General features: G+C 38.6%; 1 protein-coding gene across 12 annotated transcripts in view; it reads right to left on the bottom strand.

Moving 5' to 3' along the window:
* Window positions 1–15085, bottom strand: part of UNC79 (unc-79 homolog, NALCN channel complex subunit) — a 119907-nt gene that overhangs the window by 66565 nt on the left and 38257 nt on the right. For 10 of the 12 annotated variants that reach the window (XR_008972657.1, XM_057413434.1, XM_057413436.1 and 7 more), the window contains 11 exons: window positions 14331–14471; window positions 12723–12944; window positions 11912–12139; window positions 10211–10352; window positions 9718–9797; window positions 9487–9635; window positions 8333–8490; window positions 7814–7995; window positions 5866–6067; window positions 4873–5052; window positions 3723–3788 (listed from right to left, as the gene is read on the bottom strand). Coding sequence is in view for 11 of the 12 variants with exons in the window: in XM_057413434.1 (XP_057269417.1) it covers window positions 3723–3788; window positions 4873–5052; window positions 5866–6067; window positions 7814–7995; window positions 8333–8490; window positions 9487–9635; window positions 9718–9797; window positions 10211–10352; window positions 11912–12139; window positions 12723–12944; window positions 14331–14471 (1750 nt within the window). In the remaining variant the exon portion in view is untranslated. The remainder of the gene's footprint in view (window positions 1–3722; window positions 3789–4872; window positions 5053–5865; window positions 6068–7813; window positions 7996–8332; window positions 8491–9486; window positions 9636–9717; window positions 9798–10210; window positions 10353–11911; window positions 12140–12722; window positions 12945–14330; window positions 14472–15085) is intronic. The other 2 variants (XM_057413439.1, XM_057413442.1) reach the window with 2 other exon arrangements.

Genomic DNA, 15085 nt, shown 5'->3' with positions numbered 1-15085 from the left:
TGTTAACAATTAAATATTACTAGAATGTATTCGGATGTATTTTCTGATCTATGGTTAAAAATCTGTTTAACAGGGAATAACTGAGATAGAGCAAGCTGGTATGAAGCTGAATTACAGAACTATCTAGTTGTTTTCATTTCAAGGATAAATCCTTCCAACTATTGGACACAGTCCTTACTTTTGCAAGAACACCTGAAGTTGAAGTTTATGGGACAGACCCTACAAGCAATATCAGCTCAAAGTATAATTGCAAAATTGTTCTGGCATGTCTGTGTAAGGGTAACTAGCCAGCAACCAATATCCACTTAGTCTGTTAGTTACTTACATACCCCACGGTCTATGTAAATTCATAGTTACGTATTTATAGCAAATGTTAAAAATTATTTTAATATTATAATTTACCCATATTCTCAATGTAAGATGCTATTCTGACAAGAAACTTCTTTGCTGGTACAACTGCATCTGTCTTAGGTTCTTCACCAGCAAAACTACAGCATTTGTAATCTTTAAAAAATTATTTTTAAATATTTCAGGTTTTATTGGTGGGTGAGCAAAGGATTTTGTTTGCATGGTTGCTTTGATGAGCACAGGAGAGAGTTGGGTTCTACGACAGGTGAAAATGAAAACTAGAGGCGGAAATTTTCAGAATCACCTCTGTTAAGAATAACTTTAAGTAATAGTAATTCTTTTAAGAATGACTGGCCTCATGTTGGTAAAAAGAGATAATGGATTTCATATTACATAGTATTTTTTATTTCCAACAGTTTTCACTGGGATTTTTTATTTACAGAAACCTTCCATCAAAATGAAATTTTTGCTGGACCAAGATTTGCAGATGCACAAAAGAAACAATGCATTCTGAAATAATAAGAATCAGAAATACTGCAAATACCATTTTCAGAAGCACATCAAAAAAAGTATATAGAAAATAAACTTAAGCTTTCTGGGCATCAGCTGAGAAATCATCCTTACACATGTTATACACGCTTAAAACTTTCCATGAAATTGTATCAAGAAGACACCATTTTCATAAAGATGACATTAAACTATCTACCTCAGCCTACTTATTTTCATCTCCATTATATGTTGTGAGATTTTCAGTAAAACAAAAAAAGACATAAGATAAAATGACTCAAAGCAGCAAGGTGATCTAAAATTCAGGTTCTTCAAATAGATTTCCATGAGTAATTAAACTGAAAAGATTAATTTAATTTACTTTACTTGCTGATCAATATAATTTAGAAGCTCAATGACAAAATGCTCAGTTTTGCCCATATTTCATAACACTAACACTAGTTAACAGACACTTCACAGGACTTTTCCAAGACAGCTCTGTCTTTACAGTGGCTTTGGTAGCTTTTAACCCTCAAAATGTGTGTGCAGACATATATAATTCATGCGTGTGCATGCCTACATAAAAGGTAGGTACATACACACATTCATATCGCTGCCCAGAAAAACCTTCTCACATGACCAGACACACAGCCTGCTAGTTAATATACAGCCACCATTCCTGAATTCAATCTAGCCTTATGCCCACAGATTCATCTATTTATACATGTGTCACTTCTATCAGAGCCATTTAATTTCAAATTACTTTAAGGTACATCACAATATAACATAAAACATCAGATCACAATTTTATCAAGCATCATCCCAATTATGATCCCTGTGCCTATCAATTAAACTCTCTAAGTGACTGTCCAGGGTACTGCAGAGGATACAGGAACAAATCATGATCCTGGTGTTAAATCCATACAGAATGCACATCGGATTCAGCTTGTATTTGTACTGTGCAAGAACTATGGTTTTAGATCTAGAAAGAATGAATGAGCACCAAGACTGGCGCATTTGAGTGGTGTGTTTAAAGCAAATGTTTCTCTACAACAGATGTACAGCCTATGTCTAGGCGTCAGTTAGTTCCTTATATGCATTAGATATGCTCAGTACTGCCAATGCAAAGTGTTAAATACTATGAGTCAAACTTTAAAAAAAACAAAACTATTTTACAAAAATTAGTATTTTAGAAAGAAATAATCAAAACTGGGCAGGAAGAGAGGGACAGATATTTGTCTACTAGTTTCCAAAGCATTTGTGATTATTTTGAATCATATTATTGGACTTTATATCAGTGGCTACTAGCTACATGCCATTTTTTACATATACATTTTTAGTGGAAACTTAATTTGAAGCTTAGATTAATTACCTGAGCCTGGAAACTGAAGCCTTGAAATACCAAAATACATCTAATAAAATCACAATGGCTAGCAATTCCTACTGTGAGACTGACTCAGTCTAGTATAGGTGAGTGGTGTCATTAAATGAAGACCAATCACAAAATGACTGAGGTTGGAAGGGACCACTGGAGATCATGTAGCCCAACCTCCCTGCTCAAGCAGGGTCACCTAGAGCACATTGCTCAGGGTTGTGTCCAAACAGTTCTTGAGTATCTCCAGGGAAGGAGACTCCACAGCCTCTCTGGGCAACCTATTCCAGTGCTCAGTCACCCTCACAGTAAAGTTCTTCCTCATGTTCAAGTAGAACTTTCTGTGGTTTAGTTTATGCCCATTGCCTTTGGTTGTGTCACCACTGAGAACAGTCTGGACCCACCCCCTTGACACCCTCCCTTCAGATACCTACACCCTCTAATCAGTCCTGTGATTCCCCATACCCCCATTCATCAGTCTCCTTCTTCCCCACCCCAAGTCTTCTCCAGGCTGAACAGGCCCAGCATCCTCAGCCTTTCCTCACATAAGGGATGCTCCAGACCCTTAATCATTCCAGCCCTTCAATGGACTTGCTTCAGAAGCTCCATCATTTAGTGATATGTCTGTTCACTGAACACTTACTTCACTTGTTCCCTCTATGACCCTGTGACAGCCGACACATACGTTCTGTACGAAACTTGCTGATCTGCAGCTCTCACTGGAGTAATATGTCAGGGCTATATACTGCTTATTCAGAAGCTCTCCTGGTTCATTTCACAGCTTACTCATCATTCACACTGGCAAGGTATTTTCCTTTCTGCTGATCACCCAGTAAGTTGATCGGCTCTAATTCTTAATTGTGTCTGATGGTAATATTCTAAGTCATAGAGAAGGAATGTGAAAAAATCTGAATCTGAGATTTTTCACTTTCAAATGGTCAGTCTACACAGGATTCAGCACAAGCACTGTCAGTAGTGACAATTACTTAGAAATTACTTGGACCCTCAGCTGGCTATTCTAAAAATGCCTGACAAAAGAGTGACGTCTTCACAAAACTTCAGTAAATACAAAATAAGGGACTTAAGACATCTATAAGCATACAGAGGAGACAAGCATAATTTACAGTTCTGACAATCAAAAGCATTCTGTCTCCTGTCTCTAAAACTGAAGGTCAAAGATCAGGCTGAACAGAGGTGACCCATAGAGCCAGCCTACTGAAAAAGTTTCCTTGTTCCTGTGGGCAATGAAACACAGGAGGCTGAGGCACCACTAGCATAACTGAATGCCTCTGAATAACCTCCTCCCAGCCCTGAAGCAGTATTTAGAACTGGGGGCAGGTTTCAGTACAGATCGAGAGCAAATCTTCAAATTAGACCTTTTGGAACCACACTAAGATGTGGCTCACCATGCCTTTTAGATAACTTCTGTCTTGTGCAAGTTCCTTTCTTGAATCAACAAGAAAGCCAGCACCTGCCTTCTCCGGTTTATCAAAACACTCCCCCTTGTCAAACCTACCTGGTGTTTGCTCTGGTGTTCCTCCAAGTGCTGGAGCAGACTGCTCATGTCTGGTCAAGCTCAAAGCTTAAAAAATAAACCAAAACAAACAAACAAACAAAAAACAAACAAAAAAACCACCCAACCAAACAAACACAAACACCACAGAAACAAGAGCAACTCTGTTTAATAAGGCAGTACTGACATCTTATACTTCAGCATATATTCAGTGCTAGCATATTTATGTTCATTTATTCATACAGTGCTGTCAGGCAGCCAGTCTGACATTTGAAACAGGTCACTTGTGTGCCCTACAGATTTTGTGCACCATGCTCTATAATTCTAGTTTTCTCCATTGGTTAGTTTTGCTGGTACTAATGTTACCACACAGGACCTCCTACGCAGGATCAGAAAATGGTTAAGAAGGATTAAGAGTCCCCAGATATGGTGATGTTTGTCTTGGAGAAATTACCTTTTAACTAAACAGTTCACCAGCACCCAGGTTTGCACATTTTATCAGTTCTTATTATATGGGTAGGAGCAATGTGTGAGGTCCAATTTGAATATAAAGACTAATCTGCGTTTCTGAAACTCTCTAAATGAAGATGGGGATTTCTGCTGTTTCTGCTTGGAAACTTATCTGTTTTGCTCTCCATACAAGCCTACGGTTTTCCAGCACCTTTGTCCTCCTATACAAGCTGGCAGGAAGGATGTGTTGCATGAACATTATTTTCCTAAAAAAGGAATTTTGAAGCTATTCTAAAGCTCATTCGAGGCATTAACAGTTGTTTTTAATACACCTAACATATGCTGCATACACTGCTTAATAATTACAATTAATAAATTAGTAACAGGAATTTTTCTGTAAATACTGTATCTGTTTTAGACTAAACCACTATGTATTAGCCACAAATTAAAATCTATCCACAAACTTGTCTTGGAGCATTTTGTTCTGGCATTTTAAACAAACACAGCAAAGGCATAATGTTTGTTTATGTTCTCTGTCAAACTCACGAACTTGTCATTATCTAAATAATTCCCAAATCAGACAGAAACCTAGTGCTATCCCGACTGGATAAATACTGACATTTCTGATGTGTACCCAACAATACGATATGATCCTAAGGGAGAAGATACAGGCGTGTCACGAAAACATAAACAGATACTCAACGAATTTTGGTGGTTAAGGTTTCTGGAAGGGAAAGCGCTCTCTTTGACTCCACTGGTCCCTTCACACTGTCCCTCAGGGAACGCACACTCTTCTGACGATTACGTGCGAAACGAGCCCTCTTGATCTTCCACATTGCTGCATCACTGAGGTTGGCGACATTTGTCCGGACAGCAGTGATAGCTTTGCAAATGCAATTGACCAAGTTAGGATTCATTCCACAGCATGGTGAGGCCCTAATGTTGTTAAGTGCCAAATGCAACTGGGCCCCAGGTCCCACTCAAGTCAAGAAAGCTTCACATGGGCTCAAGGGTCCATCTGCAAGGTACTCATCTGCATGCTCTCATTCTGAAATCCATAAAATCCCAAATGGCATAGCTGTTTAAAAACTTATGCTATTATTCATTTCTTCAGAGACAGGACAAAAAGAGGTTCTTGAAACCAAAACCTGAATTTCAGCTTAAGGGAATATGAGGTGCCCTCTATTTAAAATGGCAGAAGTCTCACAAGTATGGATCACGTTCAGTGCACTCATACCCAAATGTGGGCTCTAGTTTTGCCTCACTGACCTCCTGTCCTGCCTATACCTACCACCCTGAATTTGAACAGTGCCTCCAAAATCTGTGAGTGTGATTATGCTTTTAGAGGGGTGTGATGAGCAGTATCACTGCACAGCTTAACAAGGTCACCAATACCTTCCTATATTCATGTCTATAGTGCATTCAAACCCTTTCAGTTTAATTATGTAAGTGACTAATGCTGGTGAGCCCATCCCTTTGCATCCCTTTGAAAAGACAAAGAGAAAGGTTAAAAACAAACCTGGAAAATACCTTTTGCATCTTTTAAATTTTAAATCACTCCCAAATACTCAAATGCAGGGTCATATCTTTAAATAAGAATATTTGGGAGTGACCTACATCTTTCTCAGACCCTTGCAGGCAGCTGAAATTCCAGAAGCTGATAAAAGGAAATCAGATTGATTTAGACTCTGCTTACTTGTTGGGAAAGGGAATTCTTTGTTGCAGTCCAGATGAAGCTGTGCTTCCAGAGACAAGGTCTCAAAGCGATTCACAAAGAACTCCCAGCTCAAAGCTGGAATATCTGCTTTTAGAAAATGAAGTAGCAAAAGCTTACTAAGAATCGTGGGCCTGTCTTTGACAACTGTGTCAAACTGGAAATCAAGGCAGAGGCAAAGACCCTAGACGAGAAAAAAAAAAAAAAAGGATGTGAAAACTTAAAGCATTTTTTTAAAGCAAGGGGAGCTCAAACCTCCCTTTGTTAATTCTGTTAATTAGTACAGGATAAAGGTTTAGGATAAAGATTTAGGATTTAGCATAAAGGTTTAGGTTTAGGATAAAGGTTTAGCTCATTTTTCTTGCCAAGGCCTTTAAATCAGAACTAATGCTACTGAAAGGCCTAGAGCACAAGTGTTATGAGAAATGGCCAAGGGAACTGAGGTTGTTAGTGTGAGGAAGTGAAGGCTCAGGGGAGATCTTATCGCTTTCTACAACTGCCCGAAAGGAGGTTGTAGCGAGGTGAGGGTCGGTCTCTTCTCCCAGGTAACAACTGATAGGATGAGAGGCAATGGCTGCAAGCTACCCTAGGGGAGGTTTAGACTGGATATTAGGAAAAATTCCTTCACAGAAAGAGTTGTCAGGCATTGGAACAGGCTGCCCAGGGAAGTGGTGGAATCACTGTCCCTGGAAGTGTTCGAAAACACATGCAGACAATGCCCTCAGTGACATGGTTTAGTGGTGGACTTGGTAGTCCTGCAGTAATGGTTGGAGTTGTTGATCTTAAAGGTCTTCTCCAACCTAGTTAATCCTATTATATCAATGAAGAAGTAAGGTAATTAAGGAGATAAACGAACATCATATTTAGAATGTAAAATGTGCTAAGATTTTGAGGAACACAAAGGTATACATGCAAAGTTCTGTCCTACTGCACATTTGGTACACAATATCAAAGTATTCTCTTCACACAACCCTGCCTGAGAAAAAGTTTATATTTAGGCAACTGAATCAAACTCTTTATTACAAAATGTATGAATCACCAAGCCCAAACAGAGGAAGAAAGATTATGTGGTGAAGTGTATCAGAAGTGCTTTGCCTCAAAATGGTTCTGTATTTAATTTACACTAGAATTTTGGGTGTACTTTCAAGACCTATATTTAAGAAAACCCACACATTAAATACACAAATGCCATATACTGGTAACAGCCTCAGTTAATTCAAGTTCTTGGGAAACTATTTTGAAAAGGCACTACATGGAATAAAGCTATCAGGTATTAACAGCTTTTTACAGGCAGTAACACTGAACTTTTTAAAATATATATTCATGCTATTCTCCAGAAAACAAGAACTGGAGTTGTGTACTATCAGAATATTTTTTCTTCAGTCTTGCTTGTATGCATAGGCTCTGATCACTTTCATATCTGCTTAGTTTTAGTCATGCGAATCCTGATTGGCAGGGTCTCTGGCATGCTTAAAATTACATGCCTAAGTAAATCTTTAAAAGATAAAGACCATGTTTGAAATACATCTTCTCACTGTCAGCTCAGCAGGGCATCATAAGACTTTTTTTCTTTTTTTTTTTGATTGAAAAATGTCAACAAATTTTAACATCATAAAAAACATTTACAGCTTTCTATGATAGCAGTTCAAGCGCAACAGTAATTTTTTGCAGCCATCAAAATTTTTACAGTTGGACTCAATGATCTTAAAGGTCTTTTCCAACCTAAATAATTTTATGACGCTAAGTTGGGGCTAGGACAGTACCATTTCCCGTGGCTATTCTGCACATACGTCAATTACCAAGAACCATATGGCTTGCCTAAAGAAATGTCAACAGTAGCCATGATGCTGTACAGCTGAATGGCTTTGAACTTTAGGTGAAAACCCAGATTCCTGTTTGAATATATTTTTTCCCCACATAAAGAACTTACCTGTAAAGCTGGCCTCTTTATAGTGTCAAGTAACAGCCCAGCTCTTGTAGCTACTGCTGGGTTGACATCTTCTACAGCAGTCAGGAAACAGCAGAATGCATGAGCCAAAGAGTACTTCAGTAGGTGGTTTTTTGTCACGGAGTGAATATCCAAAAATCTGCACAACACAGCCACCTTCTCCACTGTAGCAGCCATGTCCCCAGACAAAGTAAATATGCATATTAATTTAGGCAGTGGCTTCTTTATGTCCTGATAAATATACATTGTTTCAAAATATGCACATCTGAGAAAGCACCAACAAAAAAGTTGGCAAGTGCTGTAACTTTGATTTTGACTATCCAAAACGTCTCATGTTCTCTATTTTACTGTACTGTTGTGCCATTGTTTTGTAGCAGACTATACTCCCTAAAGCAGCAAAAAGATAATAATTTATTATAGGTCTCCTCAGTTACAGGAGAGAAGGCTCTACCTCTCTAGCGAAGCAACAAAGAGCAAACAGTATACATTTCTCAGGCCTACCTGCTTCAAATCTCATCTTCCAATCTTTGCTGTTGAAATTGCTGTTTATGATTGTCCAGAAAATGTCAGCTCCATGGGGAAGTGAAAGTGCATGGAGAAGAAGGGGGACTGCCAAGGAAGAAAGCTGAGAGAACTCAGACTTCACAACTCCCCATAAGCTGGAAAGACCAAAAGAGCAAGGCTGCTTATAAAAACACCTGACATCCTTTCTTCTAAATATCTACACTGTGTTGTTGGTGGGAATGCACTTTTCATGAAAATCTGCATGAGCCATCTCAAGCATTTATGGGAATATCACCAGGTTGCAGTTTTTCTTGAAAATCCAGGTTGAAATATTCCAGATTTTACAAGAGTTGCCCTAATTCAAGGCACAACTGTCATGGAACATAATCTGTGCTGTGATTTAACAATTTCAGTACAACAAGCTTCAGTACATAAGCTACATGAACTGTCTTGGCACCATGAATCACGTGCAGCCACAAATGACTAAGATGTCGGCTGTTCACAATTTGCTGGTATTTAGCTTCAGGACAGATTCTCCAGTCTACTAAAACAGTCTCAGGAGATATTCAGTGAAATTGATACAGAGCAGATGTAAGCACTGATGAACACCATAGGCTGATATTAATTCAGTGAGTTTTCTGCAAAAGTCGCTTTCTCCAAAGAGAATCTGAAAACGAAAATTTCAATCCAATTCACTCTGATTCTAAATAAAAAACTTCTTTTACCTCCTAAAAATAAGGTTCAACACTGTTCTCTCAGCTGTAATGCTAAAGCCCTATAAATAGTGTGCCTTCCTCTACGTCACCCTTTGTTATATTTTGTAGAGTCAGGGAAGATACTTCAGTCTCAGCCAATGCTATTACTCAATATGAGAAACTCTGACTCACTGCAAAGAGTGGTGTATGACAGAGTAGCTATGATGGACAATGCAAGGTACCCTGGGTTCACAAGCAACTTCTTAATTAGCCTGTGCAATGTGCCCTTATACAGTTATTTAACCTTTACACACTTCCCTAGCACCCTTTGTTAATTTGCAAATTCTTTGATGCCAACAATGAATGTATAAACCTGCAAATTCTTTGGTGCCAACAATGAAGGTATAGCTGCAGAACCAAAAAAGCATGAAGACAACATGTGTGGTAAAAACCTACCTTGCAATCAGCATGCGATCTTGAATATATGCAAGAAATTGTGGATGGTCCTTTCTTGCTATATACAGGCATTCCCCATGAAGACACAGGATCTTCAGACAGTTCAGCATATTAAAAAGAATGTCTGGTTCTTCAAACCTTGACATTTCCTGTGTAAGTAGATGTACTATTCTCAACACAATGACACCACAACAAAAAATTCAAGCTAAACAAACAAGAAATCGACGTTACCTGTAATATTGTATATATGAGCTTCAAGGTAACTGGAAGTTGCTGATAACAAAATTTTCTTTCTGTGTCATTTTTTATCGCTGTTAAAAATGTAAGTGACATAAAATGTTGTTAAAAGTCTCTCATTTGTGGATTCAGAAGAAAAAAAAGAATGTTACAGTGATGAGAAAGAAATTAATTCTAGCCACAGTAACCCTGCAGTCAGTAAAGTTACAACAGTACACAATTTGGCATGTAATGGTTTTGTTACTTTATATGTTAAAAATGTCAAGATAGCCAACGCTTTTTTTGAGAGAGAGTCACAGTTGCATTCAACAAAAATACAGCCTTCCTATTTAATTAATATGTCGAAAGAATTAAACGCATGAGAAAAAAGTGACCATGCACTGTTGGACTTGAAAGACTGATCAGAACCTTGTATTCTATATTGAGTAGAATAAAAAATTCATTTAAAGCCTTCCTGAAACACCCAACCTCCTCACCCTCCACCTACCAGCATTTTCTGCTGTCTCTGTGTGATTTCCTGGGTTTTCTCCATGTTTTGGTGCTGATTTATCCTCCTCTTCTCCTTCAGTTCCTATAATAAACTCAGGTCTAGTATACAGAAGACTATCCTCGAGGTTATCTGTGGGCTCCTTTAAGAATATAATAAGTTAAATTTGTTTCTTGATGTTATCTAAATACATAAGGCCACATCCTGCAGTATAAGTTACATCTGGTGTAGTAATCCTAGCTCAAACGAGGTAGAAACTGTCTAGTTCCATGTACACTTGTACATTCAAACCAGATGCATATCTAAAATTCTGTATCAGCAAATGTATACTGACAAGACTATGTTTCAAACGTGGATCATTTAACAGAAACTATATTGGAGCTGAGGTGGACCCAATCACAGGGCCACGGTTTCATGAAACTCAGCATCCTTGCCTCAGAGGAGTAAACAGACAGGAGCAGAGCATGTTTCGTACATTACTGTGGAGTTACAGGCTTAGATGGAGGAACTACCTCAATCACTTTTACACTGAAAAAGGGACCAGGCTGGAGTTACTTCTGCCTGTGGCCAGAAGCTCAAGCTTGCAGGCTGGCATTGTGACCTTCATGTTATAAATCACAAGGTGGATCTTAGAAATGGTACCACACCCCAGTACCCAAAAGACAGCACCACTTGCACCTCATCTGGCACCACCAAGGCAATAAGATGAGTGGCAATGGGCATACTCAACCATGGGAAGTTTCACCTGAACATGAGGAAGAACTTCACTGTGAGGGTGACTGAGCATTGGAATAGTTGCCCAAAGAGGCTGTGGAGTCTCTTGCCCTGGAGATATTCAAGAGCCATCTGGACACAGTCCTGAGCAATGTGCTCTCCAGTGACCCAACTAGAACAGGGAGGATGGACTAGATGACCTCCAGTAGTCCCTTCCAACCTCAACCTTTCTGTGATACCTACATGCATTCAAATGGAATTCTGAAACCGTTACACATCAATGACATCACTATGCCCACCAGCGAAAAGAAAATTACTAATAAATCCTGCTACTACCATGCACCAGCAAATGAGCACTCAGAATAAGGGTAACAATGCTGTCTTCTGAACCATCAGATAGCACAGTTATGTAAAACAGACATGCAGCTTAAAATAAATTCTTCACACCACAGGTAATGTTTCAATTCCTCTGCAAAGCTACAGAGGACTTCGATGATAACTACTGATTGGAAAGTACATACCTGTGTCTAATAAAGTTGGATTCTCAACCTGAAGTATATTGTTTGTCAGCAATGCTCAGCATTTTCAACCATTAAACACCAATTACGGCTTACTCATTTGACAACTGACTCACTCAAAATCATTAATCATTTCAAAATATCCACACTTAGCTTTTAAAAGAAGAGGAAAAGCACTAAGTATTACTGTTTCCCATTTTGTCTAAGACACAGAGTCATAGCAGTGTCCTTTCAAAGTGAAACAGCACTTCAGTGTTGATGGGGGAAGAGATCATGCTGAATGAATGCTGTGTCCTTTGTATCAATTCAAACTTACAAAATTTTACAATTCAACTGCATTTTGCTTTACCTTCCCAAATCCTCCACACCAAAAGATTAGCACAGCTTTGCCCCCTTGTGCACAATGTAACAAGAACAATGAAGAAGAGTTTCAGCACACGTAATATAGGCCCTTTCCTACTCTACTTACCACAAGCCTGATTTCTTCTTTTGGAGCAAGTTGTTCCAGCAGCTCAAAACCCAGCTGGTAACAGAGAACACTGGACTGACACAGACCACATTCAACTGCTTTTTCATCTTTCTGACAGGTGTGAGAACCACCCCAGGGTGCCTGGAACACATTGTTTATGATGGATATTATATCTTTTGAAATGCTGCTCTCTAAGCCCAAAGTGACACCATCATCCTGGAGTTCCATCTGAAACAGAGTGAAAAGAATATGGATCTACTATTTATTTAAGAGCCAGAGCACTAAGTATTTTGGCCCTGCTAGTGTTAGATTACAGTACTGGAAAGAATTTGAGAAAAACTGGAACTCATAATTTTTAATTGCCACTGGTGTTGAGGCACTAGCTTGAACAGCTAAAGTAGACAAAAAATTTCAAGTACAGGATCCACGAATTTTACCAGGAGACAGTCATCCAAAATACTTGACCTTAGATTCAGAATGTACAATGTAGCTACCCAAATATTATTAATCTAATCTAAGCCTATCAACAAGCCTCTGTTTCTAGTCTGTTGTAATAAACATATCTCCAAGGATAAGTTCCTTTCACTCATATGAGCTATCTAGCATGAAGGTATCTAACCTCTCTTCATTGAACATGAGCCTGTAACTCCTATACAGGTAAAGGCAGATGACAGTTGTATTGGGATTTAAATGTCTTATACTTCATGACAATCCCTTAACAGAAAGGGACTCAATACAGGATTAAAGAAAAAAAAGTGACTACAGAACTTCAGTGCCCATCTTAATGTGGGTGCTATTCTTCTGCAAGTACCTGCTTCAAGATGAGGTCAAACATCAGAATGAAGCAATTAAGATTCATTTCATCATCTTCACAGTCAAAATCAATTGTCTTTCCACTGGGGTGTCCAAAGTTCTTGAAAGGGCTGTGAAAAGGACTATGTACTGGACTCCGAAATGGGCTCTGGAAAGGGCTTGGGAAAGGACTCAGCATGGTGTGCTGAACTCTGCGCCCAGGGTCAGAAGCAATGCTTACCTGAAGACATAAAGAATTAAAATGCCAAAAATTACTGTTACGCATTTAAGTAATCTCATTCTATGCAAAACTGCAGAAAATGCAAGAACTTTGACAGCCTTTCTATTTACTTCTGTGGCTTTTTTGCCAAATCTACATGTATCCCTTAATGCCATTAAATGATAAAACATGATAGAAGCACAGGAATCATATTCTGCGCAGTTGTACACATCCTCTTAAGCTAAGTGGCTGACATCAGTCATCTTACTCCTACTAAGGAGGAATTTTAACATCATAAATTAAACATATAATTGGTGCAGGCAGTAAAGCAGCCATGAGGTTACAATGACCCACTCCATGATCCAGGGACACAAACTTCAATAGTAGGAGGCTAATAAAGGAGGCTACCTCAAGAGAACGGTGTAACTAAGGCTATACCAAAGATTCAAGTATCTGGAAATGAACTAAACACAATGGTAACGAGATGTGCATGTCTGCATTGATTTATGTCCACACCATAGCAGGCCCCCTAAAACGCCTTGAGAACTTCTCAGTATTGCAGGGAGATACACAGATAGATGACACATGAGGTCTACTTTCAGGACAGCTATGATCTGCAAGACCAGAGAGTAAATTTGTCCATTTTTTTTCCTGCTTATTTTAGAAGTAGCCATGGGCTAGGTGTGGGAGTGCTCTCTGGAGAACTACATCATAAACCAAGCAGACCACATAAAGAAGCATCAACTGCTTAGACAGTAGTTTCTTACATCTAATCTGACCTTTCAAGCACTCTTGTTCCTGCTGTCCTTGAACCAGTTCATCCAAGACTACTGGGAAGTTAGTCACATCAGCCCAAGTATGTGTAGTGCCTACAGATTTGTACACATTTTCTCCCAGACCATAAGCCTTTGACAAACAACTTCAGATCAGTTTTTGCATCTCTTGGATGGGAAAAAATTAGGCAAGGAAAAAGAAATAAATTCTGCTTTGTCACCTTTCCAAAACATACCTCGGCCCACCAAATAGAATACAAAAGCTCAGAGTGACCAGTTATCCATACAACTTTTTGTTTACGGTTATTAATAGAAGGTGAAGAGAATGAAAATGGTTGGAAAAGATACCAAGAACTCTCCAAACGTATCCCAAACAAACCAGTTCACTAAGGAATTGCAGTTCCTATCTGAATTATCTTTACACTAACCATGTGGTAGAGAGGTACAAATTGAAGAAGTCATGGAAATTTTCTTCCATTTTTAAAGTGTAGGGTGTTTCCAGCCAAATGCCAATGTCATATTGAAAGATGACTTTTTAATGCTTCACATGCATTCTATTAGGAATTCTGTTCTAAGCAAAACAAAAATCAAAATCAAAACCAAAACCAAACCAACCAGTATAAATAATAGTTACCCTCCGAGCTGCAATGCTTCCCACCAGTTCACTAACTCTGGATTTTCTTTGATTTGCTAACTCTTTTACAGAATTAACTCCATCAGAAAACATGCTGATTAGTAACTGAAGAGGAACAACAATGTCTAGTTCAGATAACACCTGAGGAAAAACAATAAATAAAAAAGCATGAATTTCAAGTTTAATCAAAAATGGCCATCTACTTTATAAGCATCTTTATCATCTGATCCTCAATTTCATCAAATTCAATGCATTTAATTTTGGGACTCAATAAGATCAGCTACAAGTTTTGATTTCTGTTAGAATCAGGGCAAAAGAGAACTGGCAAAAAAAAGGTATTTTCAAGGTACTTCTTGGCATGGGCTTGGTGCGCCTTGAGATCAATTTTATGCACAAACACACAGGGATGTGAGGTTGTTGCACAGAAGTATTTCTGTAAACTAAAACTACCAACACTTGGGTGAGTATCTATTTACTGTATTTATTATTAGTTAAAAACGAATTCCTGTATTTGTTCTAAGAATCCAGTCAGAATCACCGGTGCTAACATAGTGACAGGATGGTTATCTGCAAATCACTGAGGGAGTGTTCATCATCTATTTTGTCACCAACACTCGGCAAACATGAGCTCATTGATATTTGTCTTTAACTGTTAGTAGGTCAAGAAAAACCTAAAAAACTCAGACTTTACTTGAAAACTCTGCAAACCTGAAAATTGCTACAGTCATCACGTAAATTGGTCTTTGCAGAGGCTC

Source organism: Pezoporus wallicus, unplaced genomic scaffold (assembly GCF_028554395.1).
Source record: "Pezoporus wallicus isolate ANWC-B61680 ecotype Strahan unplaced genomic scaffold, APGP_CSIRO_Pwel_v1 contig_3017, whole genome shotgun sequence".
Lineage (NCBI taxonomy): Eukaryota > Metazoa > Chordata > Aves > Psittaciformes > Psittacidae > Pezoporus > Pezoporus wallicus.
The sequence above is the reverse complement of the archived record's forward strand: the minus strand, read 5'-3'. Positions and strand labels throughout refer to the sequence as shown.